The 19,517-nt window shown below is 44.1% G+C and overlaps 1 protein-coding gene across 4 annotated transcripts in view; it reads right to left on the reverse strand.

Moving 5' to 3' along the window:
- Positions 1-4,590: 4,590 nt before the first annotated feature.
- Positions 4,591-19,517, reverse strand: part of ptpn4a (protein tyrosine phosphatase non-receptor type 4a) — a 30,420-nt gene continuing 15,493 nt past the window's right edge. For 3 of the 4 annotated variants that reach the window (XM_027032999.2, XM_035522897.1, XM_027032987.2), the window contains exons 10-27: positions 18,778-18,866; positions 17,812-17,875; positions 15,126-15,298; positions 14,859-14,927; positions 13,576-13,710; positions 12,976-13,146; positions 10,911-11,055; positions 10,490-10,573; positions 10,292-10,348; positions 9,298-9,454; positions 8,675-8,841; positions 7,352-7,442; positions 7,207-7,268; positions 6,962-7,108; positions 6,626-6,754; positions 6,391-6,539; positions 5,847-5,982; positions 4,591-5,194 (exon numbers count right to left, since the gene is read on the reverse strand). In XM_027032999.2, coding sequence (XP_026888800.2) covers positions 5,069-5,194; positions 5,847-5,982; positions 6,391-6,539; positions 6,626-6,754; positions 6,962-7,108; positions 7,207-7,268; positions 7,352-7,442; positions 8,675-8,841; positions 9,298-9,454; positions 10,292-10,348; positions 10,490-10,573; positions 10,911-11,055; positions 12,976-13,146; positions 13,576-13,710; positions 14,859-14,927; positions 15,126-15,298; positions 17,812-17,875; positions 18,778-18,866 — 2,151 coding nt within the window. In that variant the 3' untranslated portion in view covers positions 4,591-5,068. The remainder of the gene's footprint in view (positions 5,195-5,846; positions 5,983-6,390; positions 6,540-6,625; positions 6,755-6,961; positions 7,109-7,206; positions 7,269-7,351; positions 7,443-8,674; positions 8,842-9,297; positions 9,455-10,291; positions 10,349-10,489; positions 10,574-10,910; positions 11,056-12,975; positions 13,147-13,575; positions 13,711-14,858; positions 14,928-15,125; positions 15,299-17,811; positions 17,876-18,777; positions 18,867-19,517) is intronic. The other variant, XM_035522898.1, reaches the window with a different exon arrangement.

Genomic DNA, 19,517 nt, shown 5'->3' on the forward strand with positions numbered 1-19,517 from the left:
TTTTTCCCTCAGGAAATGACGTTGACCTACATCCCTAAGAGTGGATTTACATTTAAAGGGCCAGAATTTACATGCAAACCACATTTGGATGTAATATTTAGGTAGTGGAATGTTTAATGGCTGCATATCGCCTTGTTTTGATTAGTGTCTATATGCTGAAGGTTTCCAGTCACATAACTAACCCATTTCTGTGATGAGGCACAATGTTATTTCCCCCCTGACGACTCCATCATAAAACTGAATGGAAAAGCAGTGAGTTGCTGATGTTGGACTGGATTGGTGACTACAATGCACAAATCTTTTTATCCCAAGACTACCCAGTCAGCAAAGACATGGTTGGTTTATAACTGAGCTAAGAGGAGCTGGCAGATACGGCCTTAGCTATACTTTCAATTGGCATGGATTTGTTACACCTAAACTGGAATTTGTTTAATGGTATAATACTTTTTTTTCTTCCTCTCAGAATATCCTATTCAGTCAGACACTGAACTGTAAGAAATGTCCTCTAGCCTTAATGCACATGGACATAAATTAAGGTTTATATTTGCAGTCTTATATCAAATAAACTGTAACATCACCTCAAAGTTTTGAAGTATTCATTCTTTATTTCATTAATGAATATTTTGTAATCTGACAGATGAACACTAAATAAAGTGTTATAAACACAAACAAGGATATTAACATTAAAAAGCAATGTAGACTATAAATCGTTTGTGTAAACGTCTGTAGCATTATCTGAAATTGGTAAAGAAATAGTAAGGCAAGCCATATGCAACAAAACGTTATTTAATGAAATGTCACTGTGCATCAAGAATTGTGCCATAATCTCTCCCCATTTTTGTCTGTCACCTCCCTTTACACAGCTGGCCAGGCATTTCTAGGCAATTGCTGGTTTTTACAACAGTGCCACCCACTGGGTTTTTTGAGGATTTTACCACCTGTAGGAAGCAGAAATTCCCAAATGATACAGGGACGCACAGGTGGGGAAGAGTGTTTACTGACTACAAACTAAAGAGAAGTTATATAAACACTTGGCATAAAATAAGACGCTCATATAGCCTTAGGCAGTCCCGTGCAATGTGATAACCCCGAGAGGCAAAGAGAGCGTTTGAGATCGTACTCTTACTACGTGACCTCAAGCCAGTTTTTCCCCTCTTCACTCATTATGATGCCACTGATTTCTAAACGCATAACAAATGTGTTGGGAACCTCCTGTTATTGCCTTTGCCAGCAGGGGGTGCCAGAGTTGGATGCAACGAGAAGGAGAAACCCTGGACGCCCCACCGAAGTCAGTGTGTGAAAACGGAGGAAAACACTGGAGAATAGCCTGAAGTTACATTCCACATTTAATGGCTTGAGCTTTAAAGCAGAAGGAGCAGTAGGAGCAATGAAAGCCTTTATAAAGATGAAAAACCAAAAAGACAAGGGAAGGAATATAGTTACCTTTCTATGTAGTTCACACTGAGTTTGGTGGTTGGTGAAATCGGTCAGTTAAGAGGAATTTGAAAGATGAATGGAGGTCTATGGAGTGTAAAAGCATCCCATGAATAAGGGAGGCCAATCTGGGGGGAAAATGTAGTGAAAGCAGTTAAACAAATGATTAGAGTAAGTCAGTGGGGGAAAGGAAGGGAAAGACTATCCTATCTACTTAAACATTACGTCCTTGGCAAAGTAAAAAAAAAAAAAATTGAATGTAACATCACATTCCTTTTATTTAAAAGATTTTTTAATATACAATATTGTATTCACACTGTCCAGAATATTTACAAAATTCAACAATTGGCACAAGTTTTCTTTCTTACAGGTGTCCATAGGGAACAAAAAAATATAATGTCAACAAGACTTTATAAATGTTTCATTATGTATGTCTGAGGAGCTTTCATGAACTTCTCTGGTGGAAAGTGCTGTCCTTTTTCACAAGGCATGAAACATTTAATTTTTCAAAAATTGCTCAGTTTTCCATTTGCCTCAACATATCAAAACCTGAATTTTTATGCTGGATGGGTTTTGCTTGGGTGTTCAGGAGGAGAGAGATATTAATCCTTCCCCTTAACTCATGTCCCTAAAATGCCTGATTCTCAAGCAAAAACCCACATTTCTATTATGCATACGGTACCCACTACTAGGGCTCAAGCTTGACCATGGACTAATTTCCAGTACTATTAGAGGAATATGCAACAGAACTAACATGTAACATTTCATGTTCTGCAGAGCTGTGCAGGGTTCACAAGACTCGCAAGTCCAAAATTGTTTCTTATTGTCCAGCGGTTTCCTCAGTAAGAAATGATGAACCTGAAAATGCAGCATGCTGAACAGGGCGTGTGAAATAGCTGACGGAATGGGACATGGGCTTTTTGATGTAGGTAAAGCTCATAAATTGCTGATTGTTGTGTACAAATATATATTAGCATATTTAGTTTGAATCAGGCTCTCTATAATTAGGCTAGGCTAAGAAAACACAAGAAACAGTTAACAGAACAAGTCAACTTGCTATCCTGAAGCATACACCGCACTGAATCATTTTGCTGAATCGCCTAAGGCCAGGGTCTGGGAAAGGTCATGACGAGGCACGCATACATTTCCACCACAACACAAACACCACAAATGGCCGCATCATAAATACACAAACATACAGTACTAGCAGAGCAAGCCAGAACACCCGCTCATGCGCGTGTACGCTCGTGCACACAGTCCCCTTTCTCTGTTTGTGCAGTGTTGGGTAATAGGCTTGGCAATGATTTCACCGTCATGCAGGCTCGGCATAGTTAGATGCTGTGCTGCATATGCACAAGAGTGTCACCCACTGAGCCGTGCTGACAGCACGATCAAAACCCAGGAACATATGTGATCTCCTAGCTACAGACCAGAAATGGAAAGGTCAGATTATACACATACGTACACACACACATACATACATACATACATATGTGTGTGTGTGTGTGTGTGTGTATAAAAACACCCCTTGTACAAAACCAACACATGGGGGGGGGGGGGGGGGGGGCTGACAAAAAAAAACCAAAAAAACAACAACAACAAAAAAAAACCCCAGGGCCTATACCCATGATGTTCGATTTAGCATGTAATGCACCAACTTTACAATATAGTTGTATGTATAAAGTAATTTCTATATAAAAAAATGCACACATACAAAATTGCCTGCAGCAAGAAGAGTCAACTACACCCCTTGACAGAAGATGAGCTTTTAAGTGGAAACAGTTTATTTCAAGAGAATGTTCAATTCCTGTCTCCTGTCTTTTACAAAGCTATTGCATACGAAACTTTTAAAGGGGGCCTCATGAATAAACTTAAATGTATTCAAGATTTGTAGGCATAAACGATATGTCTGGCAAATGTCAATAGAACTTTTTCTATAAAAGTACAGCTTGTATGATGATAGCCAATTTGTCTTTTTGAGCTGAGGCATTCGAAGAAGGTTCAGTGGCAGTGTGAATGCATAATGAATTCTGGACATGCTGTCGTCAAGACGACAAATCAGGTTTTTCCATCAGCATAACAGCTCTGTTAAGTAGCTGTAAAATGTGAAAAATCCCCAAAAAGCAGTTTTTGTGGGCCTATTCAGACTGATAAAAGATCAGTGATCGCAGCTGTAGCGATTAGACCATGTGAACTACCTGTAACTTGAAGAGGCACAAATGTAAACACTGATGCATGTCCATGACAAACCCCCTTTCCCCCCGTACTATAGAACTAAAGATCCAGTTACGTAAGTACTGTGCACAAAGTCTTGTAAAAGTTGCTCAGTGACGTGTGATGATCCCATCCCAACACTCAATTAAGTCAAGCAAAAAAAAAAAGCTTAAAAAAAAAAAAAAAAGACAGCAAGCATGGTCACTTAGGGTTATGGACACACGCACACGCACACACAGCAACTCAAAGTGCTCTAGGTTTCTTGGCAATCGCATGGATTTCAATAAAAACAAAGAAATTAATAAATAAAAACTGTCACCTGTACCCCCAAAAAAAAAAAAAAAAAAAAAAAAAAAAAACCCCCACACCCACCCCCCCCCCCCCCCCCCCCCCCAAAAAAAAACAAAAAACAACAAACCAAACCACCACAATAGGGGTGGGGTTATGGGGTGCTAACAACATCCAGCTAAAGTACTATTATTCTCTTAATGAATAAGTAACACAAATCAATTTATAAAATGCATTTTTGTTCAACGGATAGGGCTCGGCATTAAAACTAAAGCACAATAAATACCCTTAAAAAAAAATACATTTGTTCATCTGCCACACAGGCACCCAGGCCTTGAGTGCATTTCCACTGGGTGCATCTCCATTTTTATTCTATTCCCATTAGCAAGGCGAGCACATATTTAATAATTAAAACAACAACAACAAACAAACAAAAAAAAAAAAACACCCAACACAACTCTTTCTCACTCCCTCAATCAGGACTGCCTTTCTATACTCACATATGGCACTACAGCAAACTCCATTATTTTCATGTTCAACATACATTTTTATATACTTTTTCAAACCCTGGACACTCAGAAGAAAAAGTCCCTACAAGTACCAAATTCAACTTTATTGGATTTTGTTTTGTTTTTGTCTTGTTTTTCCCCTCCCTCTCCTTGAAGCTTGGCAAATAGTCCATTTGCCAGCATAAAGTGCAACAGTGCTTATGTCCTATGTAGGTTATGTTTCTGGCTCAACAGTTTTTGTTTTTTTTTTCTTCTCCATTGCTTTTGGTGTGTTTCCTGGGGTTTTGCGCGGTGCCTTGAAAAACTATGCAGTACCGAACACCCTTATTACGTTGCCTAACGGTCCGAATCTGCCCTAAATGGTGTTTTTTTTTTTTTCTTCAAAGATCTAAAAGGCATTGCACACCATCTAAAAAAAATAAAAATAAATAAAAATAATAATAGTGATACAACTTCAGCTTGGTATTTGTATTACTGTTGGAAATTCCAAATTTCTCTTCTTTTGTTATGACAAATGTGCAAAGCTTTGCCATTGGAACCACCGGAAAACATTCAAATCTAAGATCTTTCCTTGTATGTGGGGGCATCTGCGGTGCAACACTTTTTCAAGGCCCTGAATATCCTCAAGTAGAGCAGGATCCAGGGCTCTGTCTGGAAAGGTCGGCCTTGGGCGCTGTGGGCTTCACTGCTCTCAGTAGCCCTTGCTCATAGACCTTGAGAATGGCCTCGCACACAAACTTGAACTGGCTCTGAGAAAAAAGAAAGCAAAAGACACAAATACATATGACACGCAAGCAGGTGTAGTAGGACTTGTCAACTTAGCATCTTTAAAACTATAGTGCACAAGTTGCCATGCGTTGGAAAGGCAAATGTATCTACCAAGGGGTGGGAGCGAGAGGAAAACAGTAAGGCTCAGTGTGTGTGTGTGTGTGTGTGTGTGTGTGTGTGTACATCTGCGGGCAGGCCTTCCCCCTCTCCCCGTGTCTAATTAGCCTGCAGCCGTGCTGCAGCCCCAGGGCAGGAAGCCTTCATTAAGGTCATTACATAACCCAACCGAATTAGAGCAGCTGCTACATCGGCAGCTCGGTTGTGGAGACCTGGCTAGCCCTGTTCGGGGCCACATGACATCACTACACGCCACACACCATCTATCCCTGTTCTGGATCCATACGCTCTTAGGTGTGGCTGATGACTATAAAATAAACTAAACAATAAAAAGGACAAAGTAAAAAAAAAAAAAAAAAAAAAAAAAAAAAAAAAAAGATGACAGGAAGACAAATGTTCTCCTTGTCCAAGTTTCAACACAATGAATATTTCACATCTTTGGAGCCCATACTGTTTTCTTCCCTTAATGTCGAATATCCTCTGTGTAAGGGGGGTGAGCTGGAAAACAGAACTCACAGGGGTCTGGATCATCATGGCTCGTTGGTCCCTCATGGTTCTCACAACGTCCAGCGGATACACTGGCTGACTGCACTCCATTAAACACATTGCTGTCTCCATGGTGATGAGAACTCCTGTTCGGCCAATCCCAGCGCTGGGCAGAGAGAGGAGGGAGAGGGAGAGGAGCAAAGATAGGAGGAGAGAAAGGAGAGAAAGGGAGGGGCCATGGGGATGAGTGACTAGAGATTTCTGTTGAGCCCCAGGGTCTCAGTCTTGAGTACAGTTTAAAAAAAAAAGAAAAAGAAAAATTTAAATTCTGGAATTGGTGATCTGAAGAGAGCACATGCACTCCTTGTTAAATATTGAGCTAATCTCGTATGAGAGTCTGGGTAGAGGAGAATGGTGGATGAGAGAGAAGACAAACAAGTCACTGTACTGCTGGGGAACATGGATCTGAAAATAGCACCCGAACATAGGTCTGATTCATAATGTTGTATCATTCACCTCTAAAAAGGAGCATGGACCTTCCTTGGGATCTGTCACAACCACAGTAACTAATCACCTGCAATGCACCACAACCGGCTCATCTTTTCCTGCTCTTTTACTCCGGACCAGAGCCACAAAATCCAAGAAATCGGTGGAGTCATCAGGCACTCCGTGGTCGGGCCAGGCCAGATACTGAATTTGGGTCAGCCCCCTGCTCTCTTCAGTCTGAGGTAACAAAACAAATACAAGCATCTTTCAGAAACATGAGTTTTAGGTTTGGACCATTTGTGTGTGTGCTTTTTAAAATTTACCTCAGTGTGAGTGAGAGTCATGTCTCGAACCAAGAAAGCAGAGGTTCCTTCCTCAGTTTGGCAGGAAACCTGGAATCCACCATAGGTGTCAGTCCCTGAGGAATTGGGCCAGTACTGATGACATTTCACCTGAAGCAAGGAAGTATGGGTTATAAAAAGAGAATACATGCCCCCCCCCCCCAAAAAAAACCCCACAACAACAATAACAACAACAACAACAATGGGAAAAGAGTTTAAATTATAGTAAACATTAGCAAATTAGATGGATTTAGAACTGTGCCTTGTGGGACCTCTTTACAGAATCCTTGTCGGAAAGAAGTGGAGGGTAACCCTTACTCTGCCTCTTTCCACCTGAGTGGTGAGCATTACCACCATGGAGGAGCCCTGCTCCCAGGTCATCTGCCAGAAGTCAGTGCATGTGTTGGGTAGGGGCCCTTGGCAGGCGATGTAGCGATTGATGATACTAGAAGCGGGAATTTCCATCTGAAAATTTACCAGCCAAAGACAAACTCAGAAACAGAAGTGTACGGTAATCACTATGCAGTTGTACTTGTATGTACTTGTAATAATTTGGAGCTCACATTTATGTAATTTGCATTGATGTAGTCATCTGTGCCTTTCAAGATGACCCGTGTGGCATCGTCTAAAGTAGAAGGTCATGGAACATGGTAAATATAAAAGCCCCAGTCCAAGTCACGTATTAAAAAGAGGCATGATGATACTCACAAGGTGAGATGTCTCTGTAGCGATTTTTGGAAATGTTTTGAGGTAATTTGGCACATGACATTGTCATTCCAGGCCTTTTACGGTAAAGTTGCTTCAAAGAAAAATAAAAATACCAATGAGTATACATCCTCCAAAGCATAAATTAACAGATGTAGTCACACCAGACACATCCTCCTTGTAGAGCCTAGTCTTTGCCTGATAATTTGATTATATAAGGAAGCAAGTAGAGATTAGAGATTTGAAAAGTTTTCTGTAAGAAATAATAATAAAAAAAAGTCTAAGGACAGCTGACAAGTTCTACATTAGAGACATGTTCTACAGTCCAGCTCACCTCTCCAAAACAGTATAATGCCAAAATGAATGTTTAAAGAGAATGTACCTGCCGTGTTCTACATGTAACACATGCAGTGCAATGAAATAAAGAATACAAAACCATCATTATCTTGTTTTTCCCTTTTCTTTTTTTAAACACAGAAAATTTGCATATGATGAGGCTAAACCACGAGTACCGACTGGATTTAGCACGTCTACCACAGATTTTGCAAGGAAACCATGACCGAAAAAAAAAAAAAAAAAAAGGTTCTCTTACAGCCATTCTTCCTCTGTGTGGCTTGAAGCAGATACTTTGTGGATAAAGCACACGTGCGCGTACACACAAACGCACATGCACACACACACGCACACACACACAGCCTGTATGAATAAAATTGTAGATATGACCACATCCTGATAAATGATGTGATTGCTTACATAACCCTTAGGAGGGTTCAAACTTAATGCAACACTGTACTACGCATCAACCCAACTGTTTACGATTACAGGCACCTTACACAAAGTCAAGTGTCTATATATATATTCAGGGAACTGTTACTGTAAGGTCAGCATTTTAAATCCAATCCCATACTGGTGCTCTGTTTTGGTACTACAAAGCTTATAACACTACTATAGTCTACAGATTGTCTGGTGTAGCTGTTCCCTGTTAGTTTTTTAAAAATCTTCCTTACTTTTCTACATTCCTACATTTTCCTGCATTCTTATGTCAGCTTCCAGATAACCGCATAACACTGAGAGAATACAGTTCAGAACGAATCGCTGAACAAGCAAGTCCCAAAAACCTTGCTAAAGTAAACAAGCAGTCCATCAGAGATTTTGCTCATCATGGATACAAACGTAGTAACGTCCATTTTCCCTCATCATTAACACACAGACGACTTGCCCCTTACTGAGAGGAGATTAAAATCAAAACTGTTTCAAGAGTTTGCATAACGCTCACTGCCGACAGGGTTAGTCTTTCTGGCCGAACCCATGCCAATCAAGACTCACGTCGAACTGGGCCAGCAGAGCTCCACCGCTCAGGCCCTCTCGGAGCTGCTGCATGGACTCCGTCCAGGCGTTCTGGTCCAGCTGGGAAGGGTCTGTCGGGGATTTCGCTGGGATGTACTGGAAGTCCGGCTCCATCTCCAGCTTTTCCTCCACCACATCATAGATAGCTAAAGAGTTAAAAGTATGGTTGATTGGACTCAAAATACAGGAATAACATTAGAAACCTTCAAGGAAAGTTCCAACATATAAATCAGTACAGAAGCACTCTCAAATCATCATCAGAGGCTGAATAGTTGGCAGTGCATTACATTAAGTGACATTATCTGGTATTTAGATTAATCTTTGAGAGAGGAAGACGCAACCTGCCCCTGTAAAGCAGGTAGAGCGATGGCTGAATTATAACCTCATGTTCAGCCATTTGGAAGATACATAAAGCTCCCGTTAGGAGACGTACTGCTAAAAAAAGACAGACGAGTGGAAATGTATACTTTAACGATAGCAGAGACTAAAATTATAACCCCTATAAAACAGGCACACCACTCCTAAAATATCCGACACAGTCGCTCCAAGGGAACATGGCGGGCCTATCTGTGGTGCCCCGGCGGCCCGAGCTCGGCTCTCACCATTGGGCCTGACCAGCAGGACGAGCTCCCCTGAGTGGCTTTCGCAGCTGGCCCTGATGAACATGACCACCTGGTCATGGGTGTGCTCGGAAATGTCCCGGCCGTTTATGAGCACGACCTGGTCGCCCTCGTTCAGGCGGGGCACGCACATGTCGGCCTGGGGAGACGAAGGGCACGGTTACGATGGGAATAAAACAGCAAACAAAAAACCCCACGACAGGCCGCACACCGGAGGAATCGAGTGAACGCCTTTGCAGTCACATGCTACGGCCTAGATTCTGTGCTGTATCCAGGAAGTCCTTGAAGGGTTCAAATTGCTAGAACATTTCTATGAGCAAGTGACAGTCAAGTTTTTAATCTCAATTGCTTTTTATTCTTGGCTTCAACAACTGTAGGAGGTCCTAATCTGCATGTCGTTAAATTTGCCTCTCTGGCATAGCATTCTGATCACTGGCCTGCTTTAAGGTGACTCTGGTGATTGGTGTGTCAGAGCAATTTAAAATGTTCCTAAAACAAAACAAATGCTCATGGAATTTTCCTATCGAGTCTGACATATTTATGGAGCAGCTGTTGAAACAGTTAATCAGTATAAACATCTAGTAACTATTCTTAACAATAATATTAAATTTGAATTGAATAGTGATGTGATAGAGGCAGTATTTTGTAAGGAAGCTGAGGTCGTTTGGGGTTAGGACAACCATCTATCCATGTTTTCATTAGTCCTGAAGGACTACTGATTGATTTAGGCTGAGATTTATTGATTTATTTATTTTTTTGTCTTCCCATATGCTTTTAATGTCTGCTACTTAAATTGACCCAGTGGGGTTAAATAAAGTTTATAAAGTCAAGTCCCCCTACTTTGTCTTTTGCATGTTTAGTAACTAAACTAATGTCAGAGTTTAGTAGCAGCCTTAAATAAGGTTTGGTAGTGACCTCATCAAAAGCAATCCAACAGGAGAAGGTTACATACACACAAACTATGACTGACACTTACCGATGTTCCCGGGGCCACCCGAGACACAATAACAGGCATCTTCTGATCACAACCACCCTAGGAAAGAGCATTCAGAAGCTAGAATGTTCATCACCATTCAGTTTAGAAAATTAGCAGTAAGATCTCAATTTCAGACCCCCCCCCCCCCCCCACCACGCTCTTCTCTTTTTCTTGTTTTAAATTAAAACTACATCTTACTGTAACGTTGAATCCAAATCTCCCATTTTCATCAGGCGTCATCTTGATCAGCACAAGATTGTCATGAGGAACAACCCCATTAAGCTGAGGAGAACAATCAACCCAAACACCATTATTTATGCAGATCCCTTAAAACACATCAACCAGGGCCACTGACGCATGTCAGTGGCCAAATTCTAATTTCCACAGCCCAGGAGAACACGTTGCTTCAATGTGCTTTCAGTACTTTACAACGAGACAGTGAAACTTAATTAGATGCACAGACACGCATAAACACAGCTAAGCATTTTATTACGCTGTGAGAGGGCAACCACATTACAAGAGCAGCCACACTGTTGAGATGTGTGCCAGCCTGCTTCAATAACAGGAACTTCACAATCGTCCCTCCGGCACCGGAGCATGCGATGCACGCATGACGTACCGTCGCCTTCCCAGGAATATCGTATAGCTCGTTGACGTGGTTGTCCAGATCCTGTTGGGAGTGGGAGAGAATGAGCTGGCTCAAGTTTTTCCTGGATTGTTTAGGTGGCAGGGCAGGGGGCAGTCCATCTACACCCTCCGGAGACCTGAATCAACACCACAAACCAACAATGAGTTAATGAAATAAAGGGTACCTCCATGGGTCATACTGGGTCAGCACGGTTCACTCTGTAAGGTGCTGGTGTTAGTGGACGGCAGCAGCAGAGTCCAGAATCGATGGTCCACCGAATTACGTAAGACAGGGCTACAGCTCTCGCCTGCCATGTGTGCACGCAGCGGAAGTGCTGCGGCGGGGAGCAGAGTGGTGCCAGCTCAGCAGTCTTGGCTGCTCCTCGGTGGCAGTCGGCATCGGAGCAGACGCCCATCGCCACTGCGCCCTCCGAAAAGCCACTTAACCCAGAGCTGCTCCAACTGTTGTCCCTGGAGCTGCATGTCACTACAGACAACTAAACGCTACTCTCAAGAGTGCCATGGTCACTGCCCTTACACAACGTGTGCTATAGTGGAGGTTTGTATGTAATTTTAAATGTTCTACTGAAAGCAGTTACCACCAATATGTCGTGTAGGAATGTGTGCATGGGTGAGACAAGCATGGAAAAAGGGGCCTTTTTTTGGGGGGGGGGTTATACATGCCTGCACACACGCCTGCACAGGTGCACACACGCAGAGAAAGCGTACAGTATGTATATGTCCGTGCCCATCTGGCTGGGTGGAGCAGCTCCGATACGTGCCTGGCTTGTGGGCTCAGGCAGACGGAGCAGGTGGTTGTGTCATCCTTTGGAGCAGAGTGAGCTGAGATGAGCAAAGACTACTGAGCGTGGGTGGGGGGAGTTTGGGAGAGGGGTGGGGTAGACCTGTGTCCTTTTACTTAGCTCAGTCTTTCTGGGCACCTCCCTGATGCAGTGTGAAGTGAAGCTTCCACAGGATCCAGTGGACATTGGCCAACAACGGACGACAGCAAAACGTCTGAACGCAATTAACCAAATTCACGTTTATGTAAATGCAGCGAACCTACTAAAGCCCTTCTAAAATGGCCTCGGGATTATATCTGTGTAACAAGGGGCAAAGGAGGAAAAATTAATCATTTTCCACAGCAGGACATACATTTTCAGACCCATCTACTGCAGCAACGGTTTAAGGGGGACAGCCACAAAGAACACAGATAGGCAGTGGGGAAGGGGGAGTTATTTATCTGTTCAAAAACAGCCAGGCGCCATAAGAATACCTGCCAATGTCATTAGGACTTGGTGTATAGCAAGCCTACGGAAAGAGCACAGAGGAACGTGGTGCGTTTTCCCTAGACCGAAGCAATACGCTGTCTCTCAGAGCAGTAAACACCTATAACAGCAGCTCTGAACATGCACAGTTTCCATTTGAGACTCTTTAATGACAGTGACAGAGTGCGAAACATAATTGCGAGCCACAGACACAACAAAAACGAGGAGGTTTTATGCAATAGTAAAAACAGACGTCAAGAGGCAGTGGGGCTGAGTAGAGCTTTGGCTGACCGCGCGCGAGGAGGGGGCTGGCACATGGACTGTCAAATTCACACTGTAAACTACAACAGCCGGGACCGTGTCGAAGGCAGCAGTCTCGAAACAAACATTCGCCAAATCCCCTCAACGTTCCCTTTCAGAGGTCCACAGCTGACCCTTGAACGTTTCACAGCCGCTGCTGGAGCAGCTGTAGATGTTCTGAAGGGTGTTGGTTACCGCGCCATTAAACTTTTGATTCCGTGCCCGATCACTTAGGGATCATTACGTTCTGGCCGTCATTTCACAGGTAAACGTATTTCAAAACCCCATGCTGTGAAACGGGACGCGGTCACGGGCACGGTAGTTGGCGACGTTGACTGGCGCATTCATCTCTGCTGGCGTTGTCGGTAATATTCGCTTCGTGCCAGAGTCTTGTTAAGTCCAAGCGAGGTTTGTGCACAAACAGAGCGGCGGTGCGGCGACCCTGAAGCAGGACCTGCGGATGGGCTCGTGCGTGGATGGGAGACTTACGGCGTGGAATCCAGGCTGATGCTGTTGGCCTGCGTCGACGAGGCCGACTTGGAGACTCGGTGGTTGGTGAATGCAGGAAGGCTGGGAGAGGCGTGGATGATGTGCTCCACAAGGTGGCCCACGGAAGACGGCCGCGTCCTGGGCCCCTCTTGCACGAACCTTGAATTCCTGCTGTGAGTAAGAAACAGAACGTGCAGGCTTCGACCTGATTCACCTTTAACTTACGAAATCAGGCAGGCCAGGCTTAGAACAAAGGGGGAAAATCTTTTGACTTTTCATCAACTACCATTTTCATTCAATATTAATCATTCTTTTATTCATTCGACTTTCAATTGCTAAGTCCTCACCTGAACAACCCCCCCCCCATTTAAGCAGCCTCTTCTTGACTACAGCTGCTGCCAATCTGCTCTGCTTAAGCCAAGTTTCCGTGGCTCTCCTCAAAGGCTGCTGACTAAGCTCACCTTGCAATCTTTCTCTAAAGTGGCTTAGACCGCGGACTCCTTAACCCCACGCCACGTAACCAACTACCTTCACACCATCGATTACAGCACGTGAGCTATGGTACATGGGTGTAGGAGCACAGTGTTGAGCGCCACCCACTGGTTGGGGGTTCCGGGAGGTGAACGCGTGGGAAGGCTCTGCGTCTCCAGCCTTTCTTCGGACACGGAGTTCCTGCTCACCACCTCCCAGTCTGTCACGGCCATCATCTTCCTCTCCAGTGGTTTACTGGGAGATCTAGGTGGACACAATACACACACATTCATGATGCAGCATCTGCGTCACATGGAAGGAGAGGGTTGCCAAACCACTTTGACAACAACTCGGGCACAACTGATTTTGCCAAAAGAAGTCACATTAAACGTGTCTGTAGCTTGAACAATGTCCAAAACCCTCTTTGACAGAGGCCACTAGGGAAGGTCACAGTTGTCTCTCGTAATGGCAACAGGTTGATAGCTTTTTTTTTTTTTTTTCTTTTGATGCCGATGTTGTTTATTCAACGGAACTGCAGTATTTCCATTTCCTGCCTGAGATTTTGATGATGGCATGTTTTTGTTTTCCCAGGAAAACTCCAAACGGCATCTCACAGAGATCCATACTTTTCTTGTAGAGTTAATAAGCGTTTCATTTGAATAATATGGACATTTAAGGAGTGTGGAGCAACTTGACTTGTCACCAGTAATTCATCTCTCCAGAAGAGACGTGCCAGGAGAACGTTTCATTCCAAGACTTTAGTCCTGAATACTTTCTCAGTCAGAAAACAAAAGATGAGTTCTGAATACTTTGGATCTTAACTGCAAAAACACATTGGCTATTTAATTACCAGCAGATGAGAGTTCCATGTTATTGTACATATTTGCATAGATACATATACTTAATAGTTTGACCTATGACCCTCGAGATCAAAAAGAACAATGAAGATCCTCTACTGTCTTGCAAGAAGCTGATTACATCCTTTCATACACTTATAAATCCTTTAAATGGTGGAAACTCTTGTATCAGAAGCCTGGCAGTGGTAAATCTGGAATCTGGCATGATTCAGATGTGTTTCCATCCAATTACCTGCTAGCATCAAACATTACAATAACTCCAGCCACGCCACGGTGGGCCGTTTGGAGAGATGACACACCTAATGAACGCTAGAAAAACTACAAATCTCCTTTTTAAAACTATGCCTTTCCAGCAGGGCGTGTTGACTGCGCCGCCAACATGATTAACGGCAAATTAGCACAATTATGCCCAAGTGATTTGGCGAGCATTTAAAACTGCTGCTGGCTGGGTGGTCGCTTACTTCAGACCACTGCTGTAAGTGAACGTTTTTTTACATTTACGTGGTAGGTATGGTGCCTTTGGGCTGCAGGCGAAACGGTCAGCTCAGACATTACCTCGCAAACACCCTGTCTTTGATTCCCTTCTCCTTGCCATACTGCACAGACTGGGCTTCTGTCCTGCCACTGGGAAGAAACAAACATTCACCACAGCGTGTCAATTTGAAGATTGCTTTACACACAACCCATTACTGATCATGCAGAAACAATGGTTTCCATAGCACCTTTTTTTTTTCCTGTTTTGTCAAAACACCTTGGCATGTACAATAAAGTAGACTCGACTGGACCGTCGCATTTTTAGGTTGTGGGCAGGAAATTCCTCACCGGTAGCGGAACTTGGACCCTAGACGGAAGTAGTGCGCAAAGAAGTTCTTTTCGGGCGGCACAGGCCGGTCCAGCCGGAAGAAGGTGTGGTGCTCCACGCACGTCTTCCAGAGGTTCTTACAGGCTCTGTAGTTGACCATGTTGAAGCCCAGTAATGTCTCACGCGTCTCATTCTGGAAAAGGGGTGTGGGGGGGGTGGAGAGTAATAGGGAACCTTCAGCTTGTGGTAGGTAGAAAGAAGAAGAAGAGGAAATGTAGCGAAAAACATGGCATGAGAGAGTCAGCATCACATGCTTCTTCCAGTCATATAGTTTAGAAATGCTGCATGAGCATCACAGCATTTTTGAAGGGTAACTAAGTGAAGTCACGCCTGCAGGAGTGTGCCACAGAGCTGGCTCAACAGGGTCAGTGTTTCACTAAACCAAACGTGCTTAGTTAGGCTTTGATCATCTCCCTGAGGGCAGCGTGCTCGTGTTTCAAAGTCAAATGACATGGATTACCCAGGGCCTTAAACCGTGCTGTTATTACATTTGGTTAAATTGCTTGCAAATACTTTTGGTGATTTAAAAGAAAAAGGTTTTCACAGGAAAATATCAGATTACCTTTACATTAAAAAAATATTATTTTGAAGACAGGTTACACCAAGATTTAGAAATACACCCACCCCCCCCCCCCCAAAAAAAAAACAAAAAAACGTTAAATAGAATACAAGTGGAACATTTAGATTTATAGTGTGATTTATACCCATGATGACATGAGAGTAAGAATTGTATGCAACACTTTTTCCAGACTTGCTACTCATTTAAAAAATGTAAGAACGAACATTTTAATTGTCTGAACAAAAGGAAAAATGATCATAGCACACTGAGAAAGATGGGGAAAAATTATGCTTAAATTGAGGGTCCACTGCTTTGAGCAAAGGCAATTGATTTTTTTCAGTTTTGACTTTTTTGCTTACTTGAGGCCAAACTGAAACATAACCTGCCCTGCCCTATCCCAGCTGGATAGCTGTGGAGTGAATGTCACCAAAGTAATTGAGCCGGTTACATATTGAACATATCTGATACTGATCTAAGCCTGAAGTAAACCCAACATTAACTCACCAACGTAAGACTCCTGACTTGTATTATATACATCTCCAGTTTTAGAAAAGCCTACAGCAAAATGACTGAGGTCAAAGGTAAATCCTGAAGTAAGAGTCTCTCATACACCATTCATACACTGGTGTATACACTACCTCAGCCACCTCAGGTTTATAGACCTCCCACCCCTGCAAAAGCCTTCCTTACTACAGACTGCAAGTCCAGGCAATCAAGCTCACCGCACATGCACCATTTATAGTGATATTGTGCGCAAAAACAGCTGTTGATGTTAATCAATACCTTTGTCAAGCTTGTCCAAGCTCGTCCGAGCTCAGCAGTGCTACTATGAGAACGCTTTGGTTGTACCAGTTGACCTACCCAACTGGTGGGGAATAAACTGGACAGAATAAACAATCAACCCAGCAAGCTGGCACTCCAGGCTCCATGCCCGCTTTTGACCCAACAGCCCTGTTACGCTGTCAACATGTGCCCGCTTTTCCCTCCGCTCTGGCAAGACCCATCAACTCTAAAGCAGCAGGCTCCAGGACTCCATCAGATGCTGCGGCAGGGGACAAAAATGCATTTCTCTGCACTAGGTTTCCAGGTTTTTGAGTTCTGTTGGTAAGATGGTTATAAGCACACCCACAACCTTGGACACTCGAACACTTCAAACAAGTGGGATGTTGTACACTACTGAGTCCTGCTCTTAGAACAACTACCACTGAAAAGGGCTGCATGGTGCATTATTCACACTGCTCAGGAGCCTTCATGACCCAGGAAGTGTGTGTGTGTGTGTGTGTGTGTGTGTGTGTGTGTGTGTGTGTGTGTGTCACTGAGGAGCCTCCACCACAGTTCTGGTTTCAGATCATGCCCCACTCCCTCATGTGCAAAGTGCAGTATCTACTCTTCATAATTAATACGATGTGAAGAGCCCCCTGCTCCCTCTCTCCATCCTACACTCACCATCTCTCTCCCCCTATCCCTCGCTCACTCTCCCTCCCTCTCCCCAAGCACCCTCCCCCCCGTCTGTCGCTCTCCACGATACTACGGATGGCAGGAAGTCAGTGATGTGCTGTGCATTTCAAACAGAGCTTAACGCTCCACGGTTTGACCGCGGTGGTTCGCGCTAACCGCTTCACTGGAAGAGCTGACAGCTGCAGGCGGGTGTGACAACCGGCAGGCTTTTACTGGGCGTGAGGGGTTAAAGGAAGAACGCTGATACCAGTTTCGCCATAATGGCTACGGAGATGACACTGGTTTTATCTTCTCTGTGTTAGCTGTAGGCAGTTGCTAACTTGATTTTATTTCACTTCTGGCATGGGGGGGGGGGGTCCGAAAAGTCTGGATGTTCACTAAAAACATAACGAAAAATTTTCAAAAGTGCTCATGAGGACAGGCAAATCAGTACTTGTGACGCTAGCCAAGGTAAGTTTGGCGCTTGGTGCCCTGCGGGTAAAGTGCAGGGTTTGACTGGCACATTTCAGACTGCACATCTTTTAAACCATGCGGTAGGAAATCTTATGTGCACACTCGTGCCCGAGGTCCCTTTTGGTCTGAGAGTACATCTCGAGCCGGGTGGACAGAACCCAGAGAGACGCACTTACCACTTCTCTTCTCAGCTGGATGAAAAACTGTTTGCATTTAAATGAGATTTTCACAATCTTCAGCCTGCCAGAATGGAAAAAAAAAGAAAAAGAAAAAAGGAAACATGAAGTACGTTTCAGGCTGGAATACTTGAGATGTGCTCTGTGACAGCAATGAGCAACAATATATTGCACATTATAAGCACGCGCGCGCACACACACACACACACACACACCATGACTCATGCCTGTTGAGCTGGCAGCACAATAAAGACACACAAGGGCAAGAGAAAAGTCTTCATGCCCCACAAAGCCACACGAAGCCTTCTCTGGACCGGCAGGCCCAGGGACAAAATAATCGATACCTACAAGCACATGCCATGGGAAGACATGGAACGGGTCCCTGTCCTGGGCTAAATTTAGCCTGGCAGGACAAGCAACTGTGCATCTATTTCAAAAAGAAGATTCTCAGGGCAGCCATTCAGCGTGTGTGTGTGCACGTGTGTGTGTGCGCGTGCAAGCGTTTGTGTGTCTGGGGTGGCTGAGTGAGGAATTAACCGTCATCTGGCAGGCATCTGGGTGTCACTATCCCAGCCCTTGCAATTTCGAGTGAGCTCCACAGCTCAGCACACCCGTGGGAGCTCAGGAATTTCTAAGCATGGTAAAGCCCCCGAGCTAAAGACAAAATAAGAGCGCGTGCTGTAAATATGCACAGCCCTTGCCGCTCTGTTGCGGGAGGAAGGGGCTCGTGGGTGGGCTCTCGGGCTGCTGCGTGGGGCTCTCTCTTTATACAAGACTTCCTTCAGCCATCAATATGCTCATTCAATGCACATCAACAAACTTTGAGACACATATACAAGCTTTGAAACACAGGTACATTCACACATGTGTGCACGTGCGCACACACACACACTTAACATTTTAATACATGATACAAAACTCTAATAAAGTGTCGACCAAACAAGAAGGTTCCATTCCTTCACTTACCACGGAAAGTAGTTAATTCGTACCCTGTTCTTGTAAATTCCTATCCCAGCGGACATTACCCCGATTAAAATTTCAGTGTTGCTTTGATCCTGGAAGAACATGGAAAAGCAAACAGACAGGAAAGAAACTACATATCATCGATGTCCAAACACTCAAACATCAGGCAAGAAGACTGTGCTAAAGTGGAAAAATACACACCACCACATTGGATTTGCAGGAAAGATCTGATCTAATGTGGAAGAAAGTATAATCTGTCATCAAGGTTACATTCTTCCACGGAAGGGTGTGTAAATGTCACTGGGGCCCAGCTGAAAACAGACTGGAGACGTCACTCTAATAACGGAAGCGCGGGAACACTGGGGCTCCTCTTTTTTTGTTCAGTGGCATAGAACACAGAGCAGCCCACTTAATCCTGTCTCTCCGACACACTTCCCCAGAAACGCATCATTACGCATTCTCCCTTTCCCCTGCTCCAGCGAAACGAAGGGGCTTCCGGCCAGACCTCTGTATCATGTTCTCCATCTCTCTCTCTTACGAACCCTCTGTCGTCTCCCTGGAGCCCAATGTGCCAGGAGTCTGCAGAACGTTACAGAATGTGACTGATAGTCACAGTAGGGGAAAAAAATAAGGAAAAAACAAAGCCATTCTCCAGCACAGAGGGCCTTGACGAAGCCCTTTAGATGTGATAGTTCCCAAAAGAGGCTAATGTCTCTGCACGCAAGCGGCACTCTGAACGCTGG

Source organism: Electrophorus electricus, chromosome 25, assembly GCF_013358815.1.
Source record: "Electrophorus electricus isolate fEleEle1 chromosome 25, fEleEle1.pri, whole genome shotgun sequence".
NCBI classification, from domain to species: domain Eukaryota; kingdom Metazoa; phylum Chordata; class Actinopteri; order Gymnotiformes; family Gymnotidae; genus Electrophorus; species Electrophorus electricus.